The 18734-nt window shown below is 41.6% G+C and overlaps 1 protein-coding gene across 5 annotated transcripts in view; it reads right to left on the bottom strand.

Annotated features, from left to right (window-relative positions):
- Positions 1-18734, bottom strand: part of bcas3 (BCAS3 microtubule associated cell migration factor) — a 207224-nt gene that overhangs the window by 113669 nt on the left and 74821 nt on the right. For 3 of the 5 annotated variants that reach the window (XM_046862521.1, XM_046862520.1, XM_046862524.1), the window contains 6 exons: positions 17302-17426; positions 16928-17093; positions 16443-16543; positions 11711-11811; positions 5553-5749; positions 5261-5358 (listed from right to left, as the gene is read on the bottom strand). In XM_046862521.1, the coding sequence (XP_046718477.1) occupies positions 5261-5358; positions 5553-5749; positions 11711-11811; positions 16443-16543; positions 16928-17093; positions 17302-17426 (788 nt within the window). The other 2 variants (XM_046862522.1, XM_046862523.1) reach the window with 2 other exon arrangements.

Here is an 18734-nt window from a genome sequence, read left to right on the forward strand (position 1 = left end):
TGTTGCCTGGATACCGTTACCAGGAAAGGCCCGCGGCCGGGGGGTTAAGCTGTGCCGATAAAATGAATAAACAAAGGACGGCTCTGTGGGCAGCCCGGCCAGGTGAGCTCATATCAGCTTCCCACACTGAAACTCATCTGCACAGGAAATGACCTGCAGCACCTCACTAACACACCTGGACAGAAAGGAAGAGAACATAAAGATGTCCAGGAGGAACCATGCCACTTTAGCTTTTGACCAGAAGAGGAACTCAACTCTCATCGCTTTCAACGGGGGCTCGGCAACAATCCCTCAACAACAACTCATTGTAGTGGCACGGTGAGCAGCACCGGAGGATGAAAACAAGGTCACGTATCAGGGCTTATATCAACCTTACACAGCGATCTCAAATGCAATACTGGAGTTGTATCCATGCTAACATTAGACAACTGAAATATTACATACGTCGTGGGAGCAACTTAACTTCCCATAAATACACAATGCCGAGCCGATGAAGAGGAGAGTGCTTTCCGCATTTTCATCTGCTATTCATTTTTAACTGCTCTGTCAACACTCGGCTAAGCACACAGCGTAACAACTCCATGAAGTGGCATACATCAGGCGCCTGCTTAGAGGTGTAAAATACCACTGTAGCTGCCCCATCGGTGCATTACGGAGTGAAAGTGCGTGCCGGAAGCAACTTGACTAGGGCTGAGGGCAGATAATGTCACCGGCATAGAGACGCTGTCAGTGTCGGTTAGTGTGTGATCTCGGGACTGAAAGCAGCAGCAGGCATATGCTGAGCTGCCAGGGACAACGTGGTGCCAGAAAACTTTTAATTGCGGGCCATGTCGGAACTGAGCTGCCACTCTGAGGCCATGGTTTACTTAGATGTGACGGGCACAGAAAGAAAAGAGAGTCTAAGAGCTGTGTTAAGAGCCCTCGCTGTCTAATACTCTGAAACGTACAGAAACAAGAGATGGAGCTGATCAGAGTGCTGCTCCTGGCTGACTACTGAGCACACACACGACACACTTCTCAAGTGTTATATCAGATTGCACTGTCATTTTACACCGTCATAGAAGTGCTGCATAAGTGTAAAATGTACAAAAAAAAACGTAAACGTAAAAAGTACAGACACTAACATTTCTACAGACTTAGTAGTAGAAGAGATTTTATATTCTCTCTCTCTCTCTCTCTCTCTCTCTCTCTCTCTCTCTATATATATATATATATATATATATATATATATATATATATAGATATATATATATATATATATATATATATATATATATAGATATAGATATATATAGAGTAATTGAATCTAAACTTTTGACCATTTGATACTAATAATCTAATATTATTGAAATGATATATATTTTGAATAGTAGTCATTATTGTAATTTAGGAATAGTCTAGTAAAATACAGTATAGTGTATTACAGCACGGTATATTATAATAACACAAATAGTGCAGCATGAGAAAGCAATGTATGGTATGGTATATTAGAGTATAGGGTACTAGATGTACGGTATGATAAAGTATAATACAGTACAGTACTGTCATATGGTATGGAATGACAAAGTAAATAGTATAATTATGATATGTTACAGTAAAATGGTGTAATTATATCCTGTGATCTCAGCAGCGAAAGTCATTCCACTCACTCCGGTAGAGCGAAAGTAATAACGCCCTATGCTGTTTTTGTAGTATGTAGTTGTCTGTAGTTCGCAAGTGTGAACCAAAGAAATCACACAGTCTTAAGAGAAGTCATGAACAAGTCGCAGTGGCATTGCCATGAAGTCGCCCTGCAGTGCTGCAGAGGTAGAGGCTCAAAGAAAGGGCACAGCAGATGCCTGACACACTGCTGTCTATTCAGTTGCTCTAAAGAGCAGCTGCTCGCCATCTCCTGCCCCTGGCACTTCACTCTCACACACACACACACACACACACACACACACACACACACACACACAGCCAGCAGGAAGCAACCACAGAGGCTGCCAGCTTGCTTTCCCTGATTTTCACACTGAGCCTCATAAACAGCCCTATGAAGTTTGCAATTGTCTAAATTGTTCAAATCTGAGCTTTTCACATTAGGGCCACTTTCATTTGTGGTCGTAGAGCTGATGCATATTGGAAATGTGTCTTTTTCTCGTTGCATTTTACTGTGTATGTGTTTATCCCCACACTTCAGCATGCAATTGTCTTTAAAAAACACAAGGGAGTCTGTAAAAGCTGCAAAACATAGCAAAGGCTCTGATTCAGACACCATATGCATATCATGAGAACTGTAAGATCACATCTGAAAGAATATTTCTAAATTGGGCAATATGACTGTAATTTGAGCATAGCTGTTAATACTCCACAACACAAACACTCTCATGGATACAGACGCATGCAAATCCGCTAACACCTGGACTGAACCGAAATTCACGTTCATACACAGATTCCTCCATATGCTCAATCCATTGCTCTCTCACTTCATTCCCACAAAAAAAAACCTCGACAAGACAATAAATCCACAAATGTGCTGAACCCATTTACTGTCATCTCAAATATATCACAAAAAAGGAGGGAGAATGAGAAAAAGACCTGAGAGTGGGAGCAGACAGCATAATACGCCTCTGATTCTCAGACAGCGAGATGATAAGAATGGCATCTTTCATGACCTGTTCAGAAAATCAGCCTCCAAGAAAATCTGCATTGTGCTGGGGACTTCCAGGTCAGCGGCAAAAGAAAAAAGGAGTCAGCGAGTGTGGAGGGAGGGTGAGATGCTATTCAGAGAGACAGAGGCGACTAGCTCAGAGCACTGTGGGTCACAGGAACAGAGTTTCGATCTATAGGTGGCTGAAAAACACCTCTCATTATGAGAGGGATCATGTGACGAGGGCTCTTCCTCCTCCTGCTTCGGGATCCTCCTGGCCTGAATGTAAGCAGTATGTCCGCAACAAGCTGTCTTTATGCCCAGGCGGGTAATTACGGGGCGCAGGTCAGGATCTGTTACTGCTGGAGCCGGGCAGAGTCCAGGTGCCCAAGCCTGAAGCGCTCAGCCATGTTGGGAGAGGAAACCAGAGGAGCATTCAGGCCTGTCCTCCCTCCCCCCGGCCTGGTGGCATGGCCAGCATAGCACAGCCAAAACCTAAACACACTACAGACCTCGCATTGTCTCAGCTCACATCTTTCCTTCACACACCCCTACACACACACATACACACACAAATCCACAGTGCACCTGACTACGCAACCTTAGGAAGGTAGATTTAAAGCTAAGACACTAGCAGTGATTACAATCAATGCTCACAGTGGCAGAATGATAAAGACCAGCATCGAAACCAGATTAGTGTGGCAACACATATCTACACAGCCAAATCTCTTAATGAGTGCATCACACACCGTCGACTATCAGTGCTGCGTCTTGCTGGCAGAGTCAGCAATATCATAACAAACCTGCATCTCTCCATGCGCTGTCGCCCGCCGATTTCCCCGTCGGCGACCCCCCGCACGCACAACAAACACGGCGGTAAGCAGAAGTACTTATGGACGGCCGAACAAATGACGGGGTGTTTATGCCAGTGAGTCATAACAAAATAAAATCAAAAGATGCTTGTGCTTGTGGACGGTTTATCGTGCACTAGGCTAGATTAAGCGCCTCCTGTCTTGCCCTGCACAATGCACTGTGTAGTCTAGCACGGCTCAGAGAGCAGCTTGGGCACCAGATAAGAGTATCGATAATGCAGGCTGCACAAGTCCGATTGATTTTGGGAAGCTGAGACACTGGAACCGAGCGTGTCTCTTACTTCGAAAGTGCATTGGAGGACGTATAATACTGTCGTTATACATATCCGGACAGATAGATTTAAATAATGCTGCCTCGTGGTTGTGTCAAGAGAAAAATAACAGAAATAAAAAAGTTCACAGTAGATGCTTTGAGGCTGAAATGTAGCGTGAGCAGTGCATCATAGACTTCTAGTTTAAATGTGGTAATGCCCAGTGGCAGTGTGTGTGTGTGTGTGTGTGTGTGTGTGTGTGTGTGTGTGTGTGTGTGTGTGTGTGTGTGTGTGTTGTGGGATGCAGCAAGCCGCGTGGCCTTTTGAAGGCACAAAGACAAAGCGATGAGCAGTGATAAGAGGAGGCGCCAGGCTGCTCAAAGCCCTGAGCGCTGAGCAATCACACACAGACTGATAAGCATCATGCCATAAAAGCCTGCTCTGACTCTTACAGCTCTCCTCCAGACGACAGAGGGAGAGAAGAGAGGAAGCGACGGAAGGAGGAAGAAAAGGGAAGTTCAAACTCGATATTAAAGATGGAAGCTCCATTTTGGAAACAAACAAATATACTATAAGACAAGAGCATGACAGTTTTGCTCATAACAAGCGATTGGTGCTTCATGGGGGAGGAAAAACAAGTGGTATGTTTAAGGACAGGGGTGTATATCAAAAAGCTGCTCTAAACATGACAATAAAATGTTATGATGTATGTGCTTCCAAGCATTTATTTAAAAAAAAAAAAACACATACGGCTTGACATTTATGACGAGTGACCAATCACAAGCCCTGTTCTGTTTTCTTGGCCTTGCAGCCAGTGCTGTGAAGCTTTCAAGACCAAAGAATACATTCTGAATTTGGTCTCCTTCTGTGGTTAAAAGAAGAACCAAGAAGGCATGTAAAAGTGATGTGTTCCACCAATTTCTAAAGCCTGAGAATACATACATATTTAAAAATCTCACCTTTGGTTGATCTCTTTAATTGGTGGCGATGTTTGCTTAACCATACAAACATGTCGAAAAGAGTGACGAGGTGCAGCACTGTGTTTCTATATATAATAGAAATAGACTCATCGACTTCAACCTCTTCCTAACCCTCGAGAAGAAAGGCAACAGTCACTGTGTACAGGTATGACTTGGGATTGTTTGCTACCTCAAGTGGTGTGATGTTCTTAGGCAGAAGTTTAAGGCGTCTCACACAGACTATGCAACGCTGATTTTTTCACATGAGATGCTGACTAAACATTAAAAAACATATATGTGGAATTCTGAAAATTCATGCTATAGCACTTAAAGCACCAGTTTATTTGAATTCTAATCTCAAAGCAGTCAGAAATATGTCAAATATTGTGCAAAAAAATATCCTTAAGTTCAATTATTTAACTTGTCAATCTGTTTTCATATTAAACCTTCATGGATCATATGACTTATGTGTTGAATAACATGCTTTGTATAACATTGTTACTTTGGTTCTCTGAGTTTACAGGAACAGGAAAACAGGCTGTGTCCTACCTGAGCCGGTATCAATGACTGTAGCCTGGCCTACACGCTCTGGAATCAGGCAAGAGGAGCCGGGCATAGTCATAGGCTCAGAGCGCACAGGCTGGATCCTAACACACACCACACACAAATATATATATACATGACCTACATAGAGAACACACTGCAAGCAAAATAAGGCAATGATACATTTTGTAAATGAAGGACTGTGAGCCAGGTAGGTGCTGTTCTGTGTCAGACGTGAAGTAGACTGTGTGTGTGTGTGTGTGTGTGTGTGTGTGTGTGTGTGTGTGTGTATAGATACCTGAGGCTATGCAGTTCCAAGTCATCAGTATCAAAGTCAAGCAGGGGCTGCTGGGTATCACTGGGCCCCTGGGACTGCAGCACAGATGAGCTGGAGGAGATGACTGTAGTCTGTCCTGATGGGTGAATGGTCTTAAACTGGAACTGAGGACCCATCCACAACCGCCTGTGAGGACCAGTATGGGTCACTATCTCCACCTGAACACACACAGGTAAACATGTTCACACGCACTGTGTACACAGCACAAAATCGACTACACATCATGTAAAAGTGCCGGTCTATATGACCAAAGCACCTCAGACAGATCGAAAAACAGTTCTGCATGTGTTTGCATGTGTGTATGCAAATACACAGACACTTGATTCATCAACAGTATACTGCAATCATTCCATGTGGTACACAAGAACAGGTGCAAACCTCAATCCACTTCACGATTTAACTCTACTTCAATTCAGGGTGAAATTATAAGTTTATGGTACCTGGGTAGACTCTAGAGAATGTTGCGTATGAAAGCCCCAGGAGATGAACAGATACTAAAATACTCAAACCAGCCCAAATGGCACCATCAAGCTTGTGACAGTTAAAGATCAGATTTTCCTGCATTTTGTTGTTCTGTATTCAGACCCCCTTCACATTTCTCAGTGGTTTTATGTTGCAGCCTTGACTACAATCGTTCAAATTGATTTTTTTATTTTAATTAATCTGTGTTTATATTGATTAATTGATCAATATAATAAAAATGGACAATTCTATAGATGAAAGTTAGATATATTTTAGTGTAGTTAATGTGCAGCTTGTGTAGCAGTGCAGATTTACTGTCCTCTAAAAATAACTCCACATACCCCCGTTATTGTCTAAATAACTGGCAACAAATGTGAGTACACCCTAAGTGAACATGTCAAAACTGTGCACTCCTCCATAATAATATCACGGAGCTGCTGGAAGTTAGACATATGTTGTTTCTCCACCTTTCACTTGAGGATGCCTCACAGGTGCTCAATAGGTTTCATGTCTGGAGACATACTTGGCCACTTCATCAACTTCATCTTTGGCTTCAGCAAAGCAAAGCAGTTGTCATCTTGGTGGTGTGTTTGTGGTGGTTTTTATGTTGTAAAACTGCTAAGGGGAGGGCATCGTGTTCTGCTTCAGAATGTCACATTTTACATGTTGAAATCCATGTTTCCATTAATGAACCACAGCTTCTCAGTAACAGCATCACTTATGCAGCCCCAGACCATGATGCTACCACCACCATGCTTGACTGTAGACAAGACAATTTTCTTAGTGCCCCTCACCAGGGTGTTGCCACACACATGCTGGACACCATCTGATCCAAACAAGTTTATTTTAGTCTCATCAGACCACAGGACATGGTTCCAGTAATTCATGCTTTTGGACAGGTTGTCTTCAGCAAACTGTTTGCAGACTTTTATGTGAGCCAGCTTTAGAAGAGCCAGCTTTTATTCTGTCATGACTGTCATGCAAACTGACTCGTTGCAGTGTGGTGTACGGTCTGAGCACTGACAAGGACGTGTGGCTTTGCATGATTACACGACGTACAGCTGTTATCACTTAGTGTGTACTCACTTTTGTTGCCAATTATTTTGACAATAATGGCTGTATGTTGAGTTATTTTTTAGAGGACAGAAAATCTGTATTGCTATACAAGCTGCACATTGACTACACTGAAACATATCCGTTTCATTCCATAGTATTGTCCCTTAAGAAGAATGAATACATGGTTTCTAAAATGTGAGGGGTGTACTCACTTTTGTGAGATACTAGATAGATAAATCTATATTAAAGTATCTTTCAGTCTGCATCTGTGGGTTTTTTTTTCCCAACACAATCACTTTGGAGGACAAAATTTAAAGCACACTGTGTGCTGCCAAAAGAAACAAAAAAGCACACCTGGAGTAATGCCAGTTCACTTTACAACATCCACTCTTACAGAATGCAATAATCCCAGGAACAGATACACAGACACAGTTCAAATATCAGTGGGGAACAATATTAACAGAAACGTGTTAAACATGCACAGATAGCGTATGCTGTTCATATTACATGTAGAACTTTAAAACTCATTTAGTCAGTGTGATGGCTGCGCCTTATTTAGAGTGTAAGCCAGACTAATGCAGTACATTGAAAGCATTTGCAAATCTTTTACATATGTTCTGAAAGGTTCGCGATTCTTTTAATTAATTCAGTTTCATTCCATTTTTTTTTCTATAGCGCTTTTAACTTTGGACGTTGTCTCATAGTAGCTTTACAGAAGGTAAGTATTATAGAACAAAGTTTACTATATAACTTGTGTATTGATCCCGGATGAACAAGCCTGGTGCAACTGAGGCGAGGAAAAACTCCCTTAGATGGTATGAGCAGGAAACGCTGAGGGGATTCAGACTCAAAAGAGGAACCCATCCTCATTAGTGGGGCTCCAAGAGTCTGATTATAAATCATTAAAACATAAACAATGGAGAGTGAGAAATATCATGAGCACCGGAGTGTGTGATTATGAGTAATCCCCTTTCTTTAATCTTATACAGTCAGTTAGAGTTGTGCAACCACGAGCTCCTGAGCAGCTCATAAATTAGCTCGACATCAGAGATTATTATAGATTCAACACCAATTGCTCCAGGCCAGTCTTTAATTTTCAATTCTTTAAATGTTCAATGAGATATGTAGAATGTGATGTTGAGTATTGATTAAGAGATTGTCCAATGTCTGAAATCTTAATGTTGCGACCAAAAGCAGCACACTGTAATTTGCTATTTCTGTAACAAAGTATTACCTTATTTATTTCTAAAGTCTGTGAATAATATATTAAAGGTTATCGTTATCACTTGTTACAAGAAGTCTAAGGGCTGCTAATGCTTGGCCAACAGTTAATGACTGTCAAAACTCAGTGAAGCCTGGGAAGCATCTTCAGCTCTCTCTGTGGCTTTTATGAATTGAGGTTTTTGGGGAAAAAAAGAAAACGGTTATTATTGAGTTCTCTTCACTTGTAATTTGGTCTTGTGTGGGGATGAGCCCTTCATCCCCAGATACATTTTGTGTGATGGCACTCCAAATGACCAAACTCTATTGGTCATACGCACTACAGTTCTACCCTATGCTGTGAGCATATACAGTGAATAAAAATCCATCCACTAACTTGTTCTTGCTGAAGATCAGTCAGCAATGAAATATTGTTTCGTGGCTCCCAGTAAATGTTATAAATAGAGGTCGACTGATTGATTGATCGGACTTTTTTTTGCCTTTTTTAATAAAATAATCGGCATCGGCCGATTGCGCTGCAAAATAGGCCAATTATTGGGAAGGCGCATCTGTGCGTGTAGGTTTTGCGTGAGAGAACAAAAATCTCATACCAGCAGGTGGCAATAGTCTGAATTCGGCACCCAAACGGGGAAACTGGGAGAGCTAAAACTGTAAATATCTAAAGAGAGCAGTGTTTTCACCTGCCACAATCATTACAGAACGATTCCTGTAGCTTTTTCAATCATGTCTGCTAAGTTGCAAAGACGAGAGGAACAATGACAGCAAGCATGTTCAGTTTTTTTTTTCGTGTGCTCATTTGCTAAGTTGAGTAGCCAATCGGATTCTCTTTCTCGCAGACGAGCTCCGCCGCTGATTCGACAGGTGGTGCAGAAAAAAACTAAAGTCGACCGACATTCAAAACCCCCCAGACATTCCCCAACTGCTGACCGTCAGCTTGGTGTGTTCCGGGCTTTAAGCTCTCATCATTCGTTCTTAATCTAGTCCTATACATTTTATTGGTTATATATGATGCTGCTTTTGGAGAGAGTATGAGTTGTTAGAGAGCCTTTAACCAGCTCCAGTTTAGGATACAGGTAGACACAGGTACCAAACCCTGGTTGGAGGTACCAACCTCTTTTTGTTCAGTAAATGTTTAATTTAAGCAATTTTCTATTTCACTTTTAATTAATTAAAAATTAGATAGAATTAGAAAAAAAATATATATATAAAGGATAAAAATCAAAATGACGGCCATCACCTGCCCTGATTTGTAAATACTGGCATTGGCATCGGCCAGAAAAAATCCCATATCGATCAACCTCTAGTTATAAAATTCAAAATTTCGCTAAACAATGTGCCATGACGCATTTTCTTTGCAATAAAAATAGCAACAACATATGCCATTTTTATTCCTTCAAGGAACTGATTCTTTTTTCCAACCTTACACAGAAACAGACACCACCAATATCAAGCAGGAGAAAGTGAGAGGGAAAAGACAGTATGTCCTGCCAGCTTCCTTCTCCCCCACTCCTTCATCCATCTTTTCAGAAAGTAGGCCGAGGGCTTTTGCTCCTCTTTCTTCCTCCAGTCACATATGTGAAAATGAGCCTAGGGAGGAACACACGTTCAACACGCTGCTTTTTTCTGCAGTTAACACCATCAGTGTCACCCAGCCCTGAGACAAACAGATGTAGCACTGCTTTTCTGGAGGGGCAAGAGCCAGATGTTTCCCCGACCCTCCTGTCACACTGAGCAGCAACATATTGAGACCACTTCACACTGACAGCACTCACTGCACTCATTACACGCACACACAGCTCACACACGGCAACGAGTTTCTCGCAAGTTCTCTCATCCCAATCCAGAAGCAATCATTCAGGAATATCTAAGAAATAGTTGTCATGGTGAGTGCTGATTAAAAAAATTATTAAAATAAAAATAAAGCTGACAAAGTAAATACAGGTGTATTATATACTTGTAATGAGAAATCATAGATCACAAGCTAGGTGTGTATCATTAGCTCATGAAACATTCATTAGCCAGAACCCATTAAAGCTGTAAATGCTGAACCACAAGTGAATCATGTGAAGCTGTAGCTGTCATGTAGAGAGCTGCATGTTTTACCAAAGAGTGGCCAATAAAAAGAATAGCAACAGAAGGAAAATGTTTCCTATTTACATTATGGAAGTTAATAATGCATTTCATGATGGAATACAAACAATATGAAATGCCTTTTAAGGGAAAAAGCCAAAACTGAAGAATGTTGCTCTGCTTGTGAGTGGAAATAATCAAGAAGAAAAAACATTTGTACACCAAATCAAATTTGTACATCAGATGTACACGGTTTCTGAAGGTTTCACAAAGTCGAATCAAAGACTTTTTTAAGACCATTTTAAGACCATTAAGGATGAAATTTTAGACCAATATCATGACATCAGAAACACGCAAATGCGTTGTCAGCAACTGGCCCTAACCAAGCCCTAAATTAATGAATCACTAAACTTGCACTTCCCACAGCTGAAAAATAAAATCTGTTTTTTACGTCTGTGGGTAGAATCCAAGAGAACTCTGCGCCAACAACAGAAAGCTGTTGCATGCTGGTCTCATTTGTAGTTGTAATACAGATAATTATATTTGGACTACATTTGGACAATCACACACTCTGTTGGTCGTGGTATTTCTCTCTTTCTGTGGTTTGGTATTGGTATTTTATGGTTTATAATCACACTCTTAATATCACCCAAATGAGAAGGGGTTCCCCTTCGGAATCTGGATCCTCTCTAGGTTTTTTCTTCATACAAGCTAGGGGAGTTTTTCCTTCCCACAGTCACCCCAGGCTGCTCATAAGGGATAAATACACATCATTCACTTATATTTACATTTTTTTGTTCTACAATTCTAACATTCTTTGAAGCTGCTTTGAGACAATGTGCATTGTGAAAAACGCTATAGAAATAAACTAGCGGAAAAAAACCACCACCACTGAAACTAGCAAACAAAAACATTTTAAAGTGCTGTGGGAGCATTTCAATGAGCGATAGAGGAAGAATTACATGGGTATCGGAAACTTAAGACCTGTTTAAAATTATTTAAGACCTGGAATAGCGAATTTAAGCTTTAAACTTCAAATTATGGTTTTAATTTTAGACTTTTTTAAGACCCTGGGGAAACCCTGATGTACTAAAAATCTGAAACACAGAATGAAAGAATATTTCTAGTAGTGGCTCAGTTTCCCTACTTGTTTCATTAGCCGGAAAATAATCTAACCAAAAAACAACCTATAATAATAACCCATAATACAGACTGCAGTGTTCTTGTAACCCCATCATGATACAGGAACTGGATCATTCATGATGTCATAAAGAAATGCTAGGATACTACTAGTAAATACTAGTACTGACCTGCGAGAGCCACTCCTCATCCTCCTGACTGCTGTGGTCTGAGGCCAGGCTGTCATAGGAACCCTGCCTGGTGATGGGCCCTGGACTTCCTGGAGGCAACACTGGGATGAAGAAGAAAACAGAATGAAATGAAGTAAACATCTTGTGTAACACAAAGAGTGAGAAAGCACATTCTGGGCTATGAGTAGATTTATGTCTCTGTGTGTGTGTGTGTGTGTGTAGCACAGAGACAGATGGAGCACTAGCAAGCTTGAGTAAGCAGGCCCTAAAAATGAAGACTAATGTGCGGAATCCGTTGTTTGTCTTCGCACCTCGAGGCTAGCACATGGCGTCGTCGCAAAATGTATTTAATAAAGGAGTAGATAATCGAGCTGTCAGGAGCTCAACTACAAATCTGGAGCTTCTTATATTCTTTCTCTCATTGTCTCACTCCCATCTCAAATACATGGCAGGTGTTCAATAGACATCAAGAGGTATTTGTGCCAAGATTAGTGAGTAACATATACTGATTCATCACCCAAACAGGAGATGGCTTTTTCGTTTGCCACTCAATCGCTAAAACACAAGCCAACGAAAAGAGCCAGAACAAAGGAAGGCTTTAGCCATGCCAACATGCTTCATTACACACACACATACATCAGTCTTAGCAGCATGACGACATGTGTTGTACACCAACAGCATAGAAAAAAGTCAGGTCCTGTTACTTCTTAAACACAGTGAAGTCTTGCTCTGCATCCTCCCCTGTGGCCCTGCAGCCTGGCGACAATAAGTGTTGCCTAATCAATAATTGAAACATAAGAACAGTAGCTGGGTCTGTAGATTAGGTTTCAGTGGGTTCATCATAGCCAAGACATAGAAGCGAAAACTCATCCTCAATACTGAAGCGTACAAAGTGGAGAAGGCTACGGACAGGAAGCAGCAGCTAACCACATGAATTTGCCGCATCACTGCGAGGATACGATGTACACACGTTCACTGGCAACTAAAATAAACACTATAAATTAAACCTAGATTTCAAAACCATTACATGGTTAGTCATTTTGGTTCTAAAACATTGGCAAATAATATGACTAAATACAATATGCTGTCTTGTTATGCTAATGAAATTAATCAAGGTTAACGTTAATAGTTCCATTGTTGATGGAAAAGCCTCCATCAAACAAAACCTGGTTTGGATCGATTCCAAAATATAAACAGCTCATATGCTGGTTACTATGATAATGCTATAGTTTGTAAATTTTATTTTGGGAGGAAGGGATGGATGGATGGATGGATGGATGGGTAGTAGGTCTCTCTCTCTCTCTCTCTCTCTCTCTCTCTCTCTATCTATCTATCTATCATTAATATTAATATGATGTGAGGTCCAGTTAACAGCTAAAACAGGTAGAAGTAATAACTACTTTTTACTTAAGTACATGTCAGAGCCAAGACTTCTTTACTTTCACTTGAGTAAAAAAGTTTAATAAGTACTTCAACTTTTACCCGAGTATTTTAAAACATGAGTATCTGTACTTCTACTTAAGTAATGGATGTGTGTACGTTTGCCACCTCTGGTGGTATCGTTATGTCAGAAACAGTATCAAAGTGGTATGAAGATGTCAGGGACAGTAGAACATTGATATGAGGATGTCAGGGACAGTAGGACAGTGACATGAGAATGTCAGGAACAGTAAAACAGTGGTATTGGGATTTCAGGAACAGTAAAACAGTGGTATTGGGATTTCAGGAACAGTAGAACAGTGGTATGGGGATGTCAAGGACAGTAGGACAGCTTTAGAGGAGAACAAAAAAAAACAGTAGGACAGCTGCAGAAATACACCAGAGATAGCAGCACATCTGTAATTCTTACAACAGAGACACAAGCACAGCAGCCAGGGTACAGCATGGCCATTGAATACTGATAGTGGTACACCAGGGACAACAGTATATCAGCAGGGGATATACAGTAGCAACACTGGAGCAGGATGTAGGAAAAATAAGACAGAGCCTGTTTATCATGTACATATTCAAGTTTCTATATGACGTAATTTCTCACATGAACTTCTTGGTCATAATCAGGTGGGGTTTCGGTAATTGTAGTACAATTCTCAGGAAATTACTGGACTGTGTCATAACCGGATTAATAAGGTATTAGTCCTACTATTACAGTAAAAATTTAGGATCTGTACATTATTTGTTAACAGGGACAATACATGATGCATAGCTTTGCACCTGGCAAAAGGCAGAGAAGGCAGGTCATTAGGTGAAGGGTGAAATGCATAAGTTATACCAAATCCATTGTTAGGCTTGAGTGTTATTTATACAGCACATCCTGTTTAATGAGAAATGTGACCGTGTTTTCTGGTAAAAGTGCATTTTAAGTTTGACTGATACAAAGTGTTATCAAATATTTAGTAAGACACATGCCCTAGATCTCCAATGTAATAACACCATTTTTGGATAACTAGAAGCCTGAGCCAAACGGCTAAGTATTATATCAGCCATTTCAGTGAAGTATGGCCTTAAAGTGTTAGACAGTAGTGCCTGTGTGCTGACCCAGGGACGGCGCCATGGCCTTTTTCCCCCGCAGTCAGGCTACGCTTCCTGCCCCATGGAGGCAATTAGGGCTATTGACCAGGTCGCTGCATGCACAGGCAAGCTGCAGGCCTGGTAGACTCTCCGGCCACAATTACAGCATTATGAGTCTTGAAGATGCTGCACAAGAGGCTCCGACTGCAGCACTGCTAAACTGGAGCCAGTCACAGTATTGGGAGGTAAATTATTCAGAGCTTGTATTCCTTGACCCGATGCTGTGGCCATTCAGAATTGTCCGTGTACACACTGCACACTGCTATACAAATATCGACAAAGGACAAAATAAAAGCCAAAATACGATGTCCAATAGCATGTGGCTTTGTTCGAAAGCCCTCACACCTTCACACACGGTTCAGCCTCGTTCATTAGGGAGCTCTCAGACACACGGATGCCTGCATCCGATAATAAAGACTTCTAATGTCGCTAGCCGAGGATTCCCTGAGCTCTGTCAGTGCCTCCTGAGGAGCCTTCGCAGGCCAGCTCGTCCTCATTATCTCCCCATCAGCTGGGTATAATCGGTGGAGGCTGGGTAATGCTCCTCCTCCGAGTGCAGTCGAAGCCTGGGCAGATGGACAGGTGGAGATAGTGACCATGAAGTGGCGCCACGGCTGCTTTTATCACCAGCCCAGCAGGCTCCAGCTCCTCTGACCCTACCATCCACATGCTGCATTTTTAATCAGCTGGGTCATCCAATATACAGGCAACAGCGGGCCTGTCAATCACATGGCGCTGCCACAGATCCGCGTGGGCTGAGGACACGCAGGAAACCCTGTCCTTCCTTAGCCCACAGGGCTTGGGAACTGCCCACTGCTGGTGTCCTTGTGCTATCGCTTCCTCTTTTCTGTCATCTTTCTCTCTGTTTCTTCTCCGTAGTCGGCTTCATCTGATATTACAGGAAAAACGAGAGCCTGATAACATTTATATTCATAGCAAAGGCAAGCGGCAGGCTTCTCTAGGCTTGTTCGCTGTGTTTAACTGAAGGTGGCAGCCGGGCTCGGTTTCTCTCTGCATCACTGGGCACTTTTACCACCCACCGTAAGAAAGGATGCTTTGTTAATTCAGCAGACATTGCATCAGATAACTTGACAGGCAGGATAAACTTAAATAAATATAGATTAGTGAGAAGTGAGACGTCCTACACTTGATACAGCAAGGTGCTGCAATCTACACTTACGCATACGCTGAGCTGAACCGACTCAATGTTTCTCATGAGCACAGCAAGGAAAACAGCAGCAAAGTTATCCAGCTAATTATAATTACACAGAAATGTTAACACGGATCTCATTAAGACACTTGCCCCTAGTAAAACACAGTGACACAGAACCACTGCCATGTCCACTCACATTCACTACTTTATCGCAGTGGCACATCTCGGGCTGTTCGGAGGGAACATTTCACCCGTGAGGCAGTGCGGATTTAGCGGGAGAGAACAAATGTGAAACTGTGACTGCAGGACTTGGACGGCTAATTGCTGATTTATATTTACAATTCACCCGCTAATGTTAAAACGCTCATTTATTCAAGACTTATTAGATACATGCTCATCAGTTTGAATTCCTGCCCCGCTGTTGCCTCCGCTTGCTTTTTAGATGTGCTCCGGCTCTCTTTGTACTTGTTATTGAATTACATGGGTTTAAAAGCCACATAAATTGCCTTCATTTGAATGCTGAGTTAATTCAGTGGCATGATGAGTCTAGGAGAGAAACATTACGGCTGAGTGGCAAAGACCTGGTTCAAGATGCTGGTGAACACACACACCCGCACACCCGCGCACACGCACACACGCGCACACGCCGCACACACACACACACACACACACACAGAGGTGTATATTAGTCTTTTCCTGACATCTTACAAACGCACAGACAGACAGACAGGCAGACTCACAGACAGACAGGCAGGCAGGCAGGCAGGCAGACAGACAGACAGACATTCTGATAGGCTGATTAACTAAAACATAGATATACCCTCAGGAGGGTACCCTTACAACCCTTCTACCCTTGCAATCACAATTCAAAAATTTTAATTAATTGAATTTCGAACATTATTTAGTAAGACATGGTTTCATGCTCAAACACACGCACGCACGCACGCGCACGCACGCACGCACGCACGCACGCACGCACGCACGCACGCACACACAACATTTAGTACTTACAGCCAGCCAGGAGGTACTGATAGTACTGCACCAAGTCTGAGGCCTGCACCAGGGGGTGGCTGCTGCTGAAAGGAGGTTGCAGCTCGTTCCACTGCGGTGTTCTACTCAAAACAAACACAGAAATCAATTTAGGAAGCGCATATCAAAGAACCATATGTATAGAGCTGTCTCCTGCTGAGCAATTATGGACTTAATTCCCACATGTCTGGCAGCCTTTCCATTTCGTTTGCCCCATGTGGACTGACCCAAACATACATCGCTATAGATGCTATCAGTTTACATTTGTGAGCTGATCAAAGGCCAAAGTTATCAAAGCAACTCTAAACCTTTCTATCCACTTTCATTTAACAAAGTCAGCAATAGGATAGTGCTTCGTGTTCAGACGAAGCGCGGGGGCTGGAGAGACTGATTATATTGGATGCTTTTAAATAAATACAGTTCATGACACAATACTGCTTGCATCATGGTTGGATTGATGGTTGTACCTGGCCAGATTCCAGCATGCCCTGGGGCACGTGTTTAACTCCAGAGGTGTGTCATCACCTATCTTCTGTGCTGTGCTAATTGGCCGAGGCTCCAGAACATGTTCCACCAGAGTGCCATAGCAGCTTGCAATGTACAGGGAGTCGACCACGGCCTGGCGAGACTGATCTACAGAAAAAACACATCCATCGCTTATTTCATTTGGGGAATTCACTTAATAAATATGAATTATAAAGCTAAATATACGCTGTCTACTCGCTCAGCATTGCAGAGTCATGAAAATGGTCTTTGATTTGCTTTACATAATAGTGTACAAGTTACGCAATTGTGTGTGTGTGTGTGTGTGTGTGTGTGTGTGTGTGTGTTGAGCACTGACCTTTTTCTCTCTTCATGTTAGGGTTGGTGATAAACCAAGAGCGTGAAGATGCAAACACAGCAGCTACACAGAACTCGCCTCCAATAGACTTGCTAGGGGAGATTTGGGGCGGTGGCTTGGCTTTACTGCAGGAAACAAACACACCAATGACTTAAAAAACGGAGAGAATAACGAAGGAAAGGAAAAGGACAGAATATTAAAATAAATGTACCAGAGTGACAGAGAAAGTCAGAAATCTAGATGGAGAGAGAAAGAGAGAGAGAGAGAGAGAGAGAGAGAGAGAGAGAGAGAGAGAGAGAGAGAGAGAGAGAGAGAGAGTTCATTGAAAGGGATAGAGAACGGCTTCTGCTTCTTTAGGGAATCTGAGGCTCAGAGTGAAAGCAAAGTGAAAACTCAAAGCCACATTGGTGAAAAGAAAAGAGTTGAGATGCAGAAATGAAGACAACATTCCCGGCACATGAATGATGCATTTTAAAGGATCCAAGAACATACTGTAGCACATCCCAGAATAAGACAACAACAACATCAACAATAATAATAATAATAATAATAATAATAATATAATGTTTATTTCACGTAAACGCTTCCTCAAACCCACAGTTCAATATAAAATACACACACACACACACACACACACACACACACACACACACACACACACACACTCATATTTACAATAAAACATAAATAAGAACAATAATCTTTTTAGTTTGTGTGATGTATAGTCCATAAAAAAACTCACTGAAGCTACACAAAGTATCTGCACTTGAGTAAAAGTACAACCCCCTTAATATCAAGTCAATTTAAAGTCCAGCTTTACATTTCTCCTTGAGTACAATGTACAAAAGGACTTTCAAGCATCAGAATGTAAAGTACTCATCGATCAGAGGTAAATATTCTAATATTTTATGCATGTTCCATTTTCCTGCACATCATAACCCTATTGAAAGAGAGTTAGCTGGTACAGGCACACAGTGCGAGCTTTACTCTGTGGAAACAATTTTGTGAGAACTGTGAGGTTACGTTTGTGGTCTCGTGGCAGGTTCTCATTTAACGCAATTTATGTAGTTGCTTCGAAGTAATGAAGACTGGCATATTTTTTTAGGAAATGCAGTGGAGTAAAAAGACTGATAGTACAGATTAAATGTATTAAAGAAAAGTTTCCCCAATTAAAAAAAAATACTTGAAAGTATTGAAAGTCAAAAACATACAGTTACAGTCCACCACTGGAGGCATCCCAGCTAGCACTACTTCTTATTTTTTTTATTGTGTTACGTGTATATTATTTTATTGATAAATGAATTTATATATTATTTATTAATATTTATTCATTCTGAAATTCATTTTAAACATATTTAACTTATGCATAGCATCCAACAGTTGCTTATTTCATTTTAGAAAATGTCTATGTCAATAAAAATTTATGTTGTGTC

The sequence above is a fragment of the Silurus meridionalis genome, chromosome 12 (genome assembly GCF_014805685.1).
Source record: "Silurus meridionalis isolate SWU-2019-XX chromosome 12, ASM1480568v1, whole genome shotgun sequence".
NCBI classification, from domain to species: Eukaryota; Metazoa; Chordata; class Actinopteri; order Siluriformes; family Siluridae; genus Silurus; species Silurus meridionalis.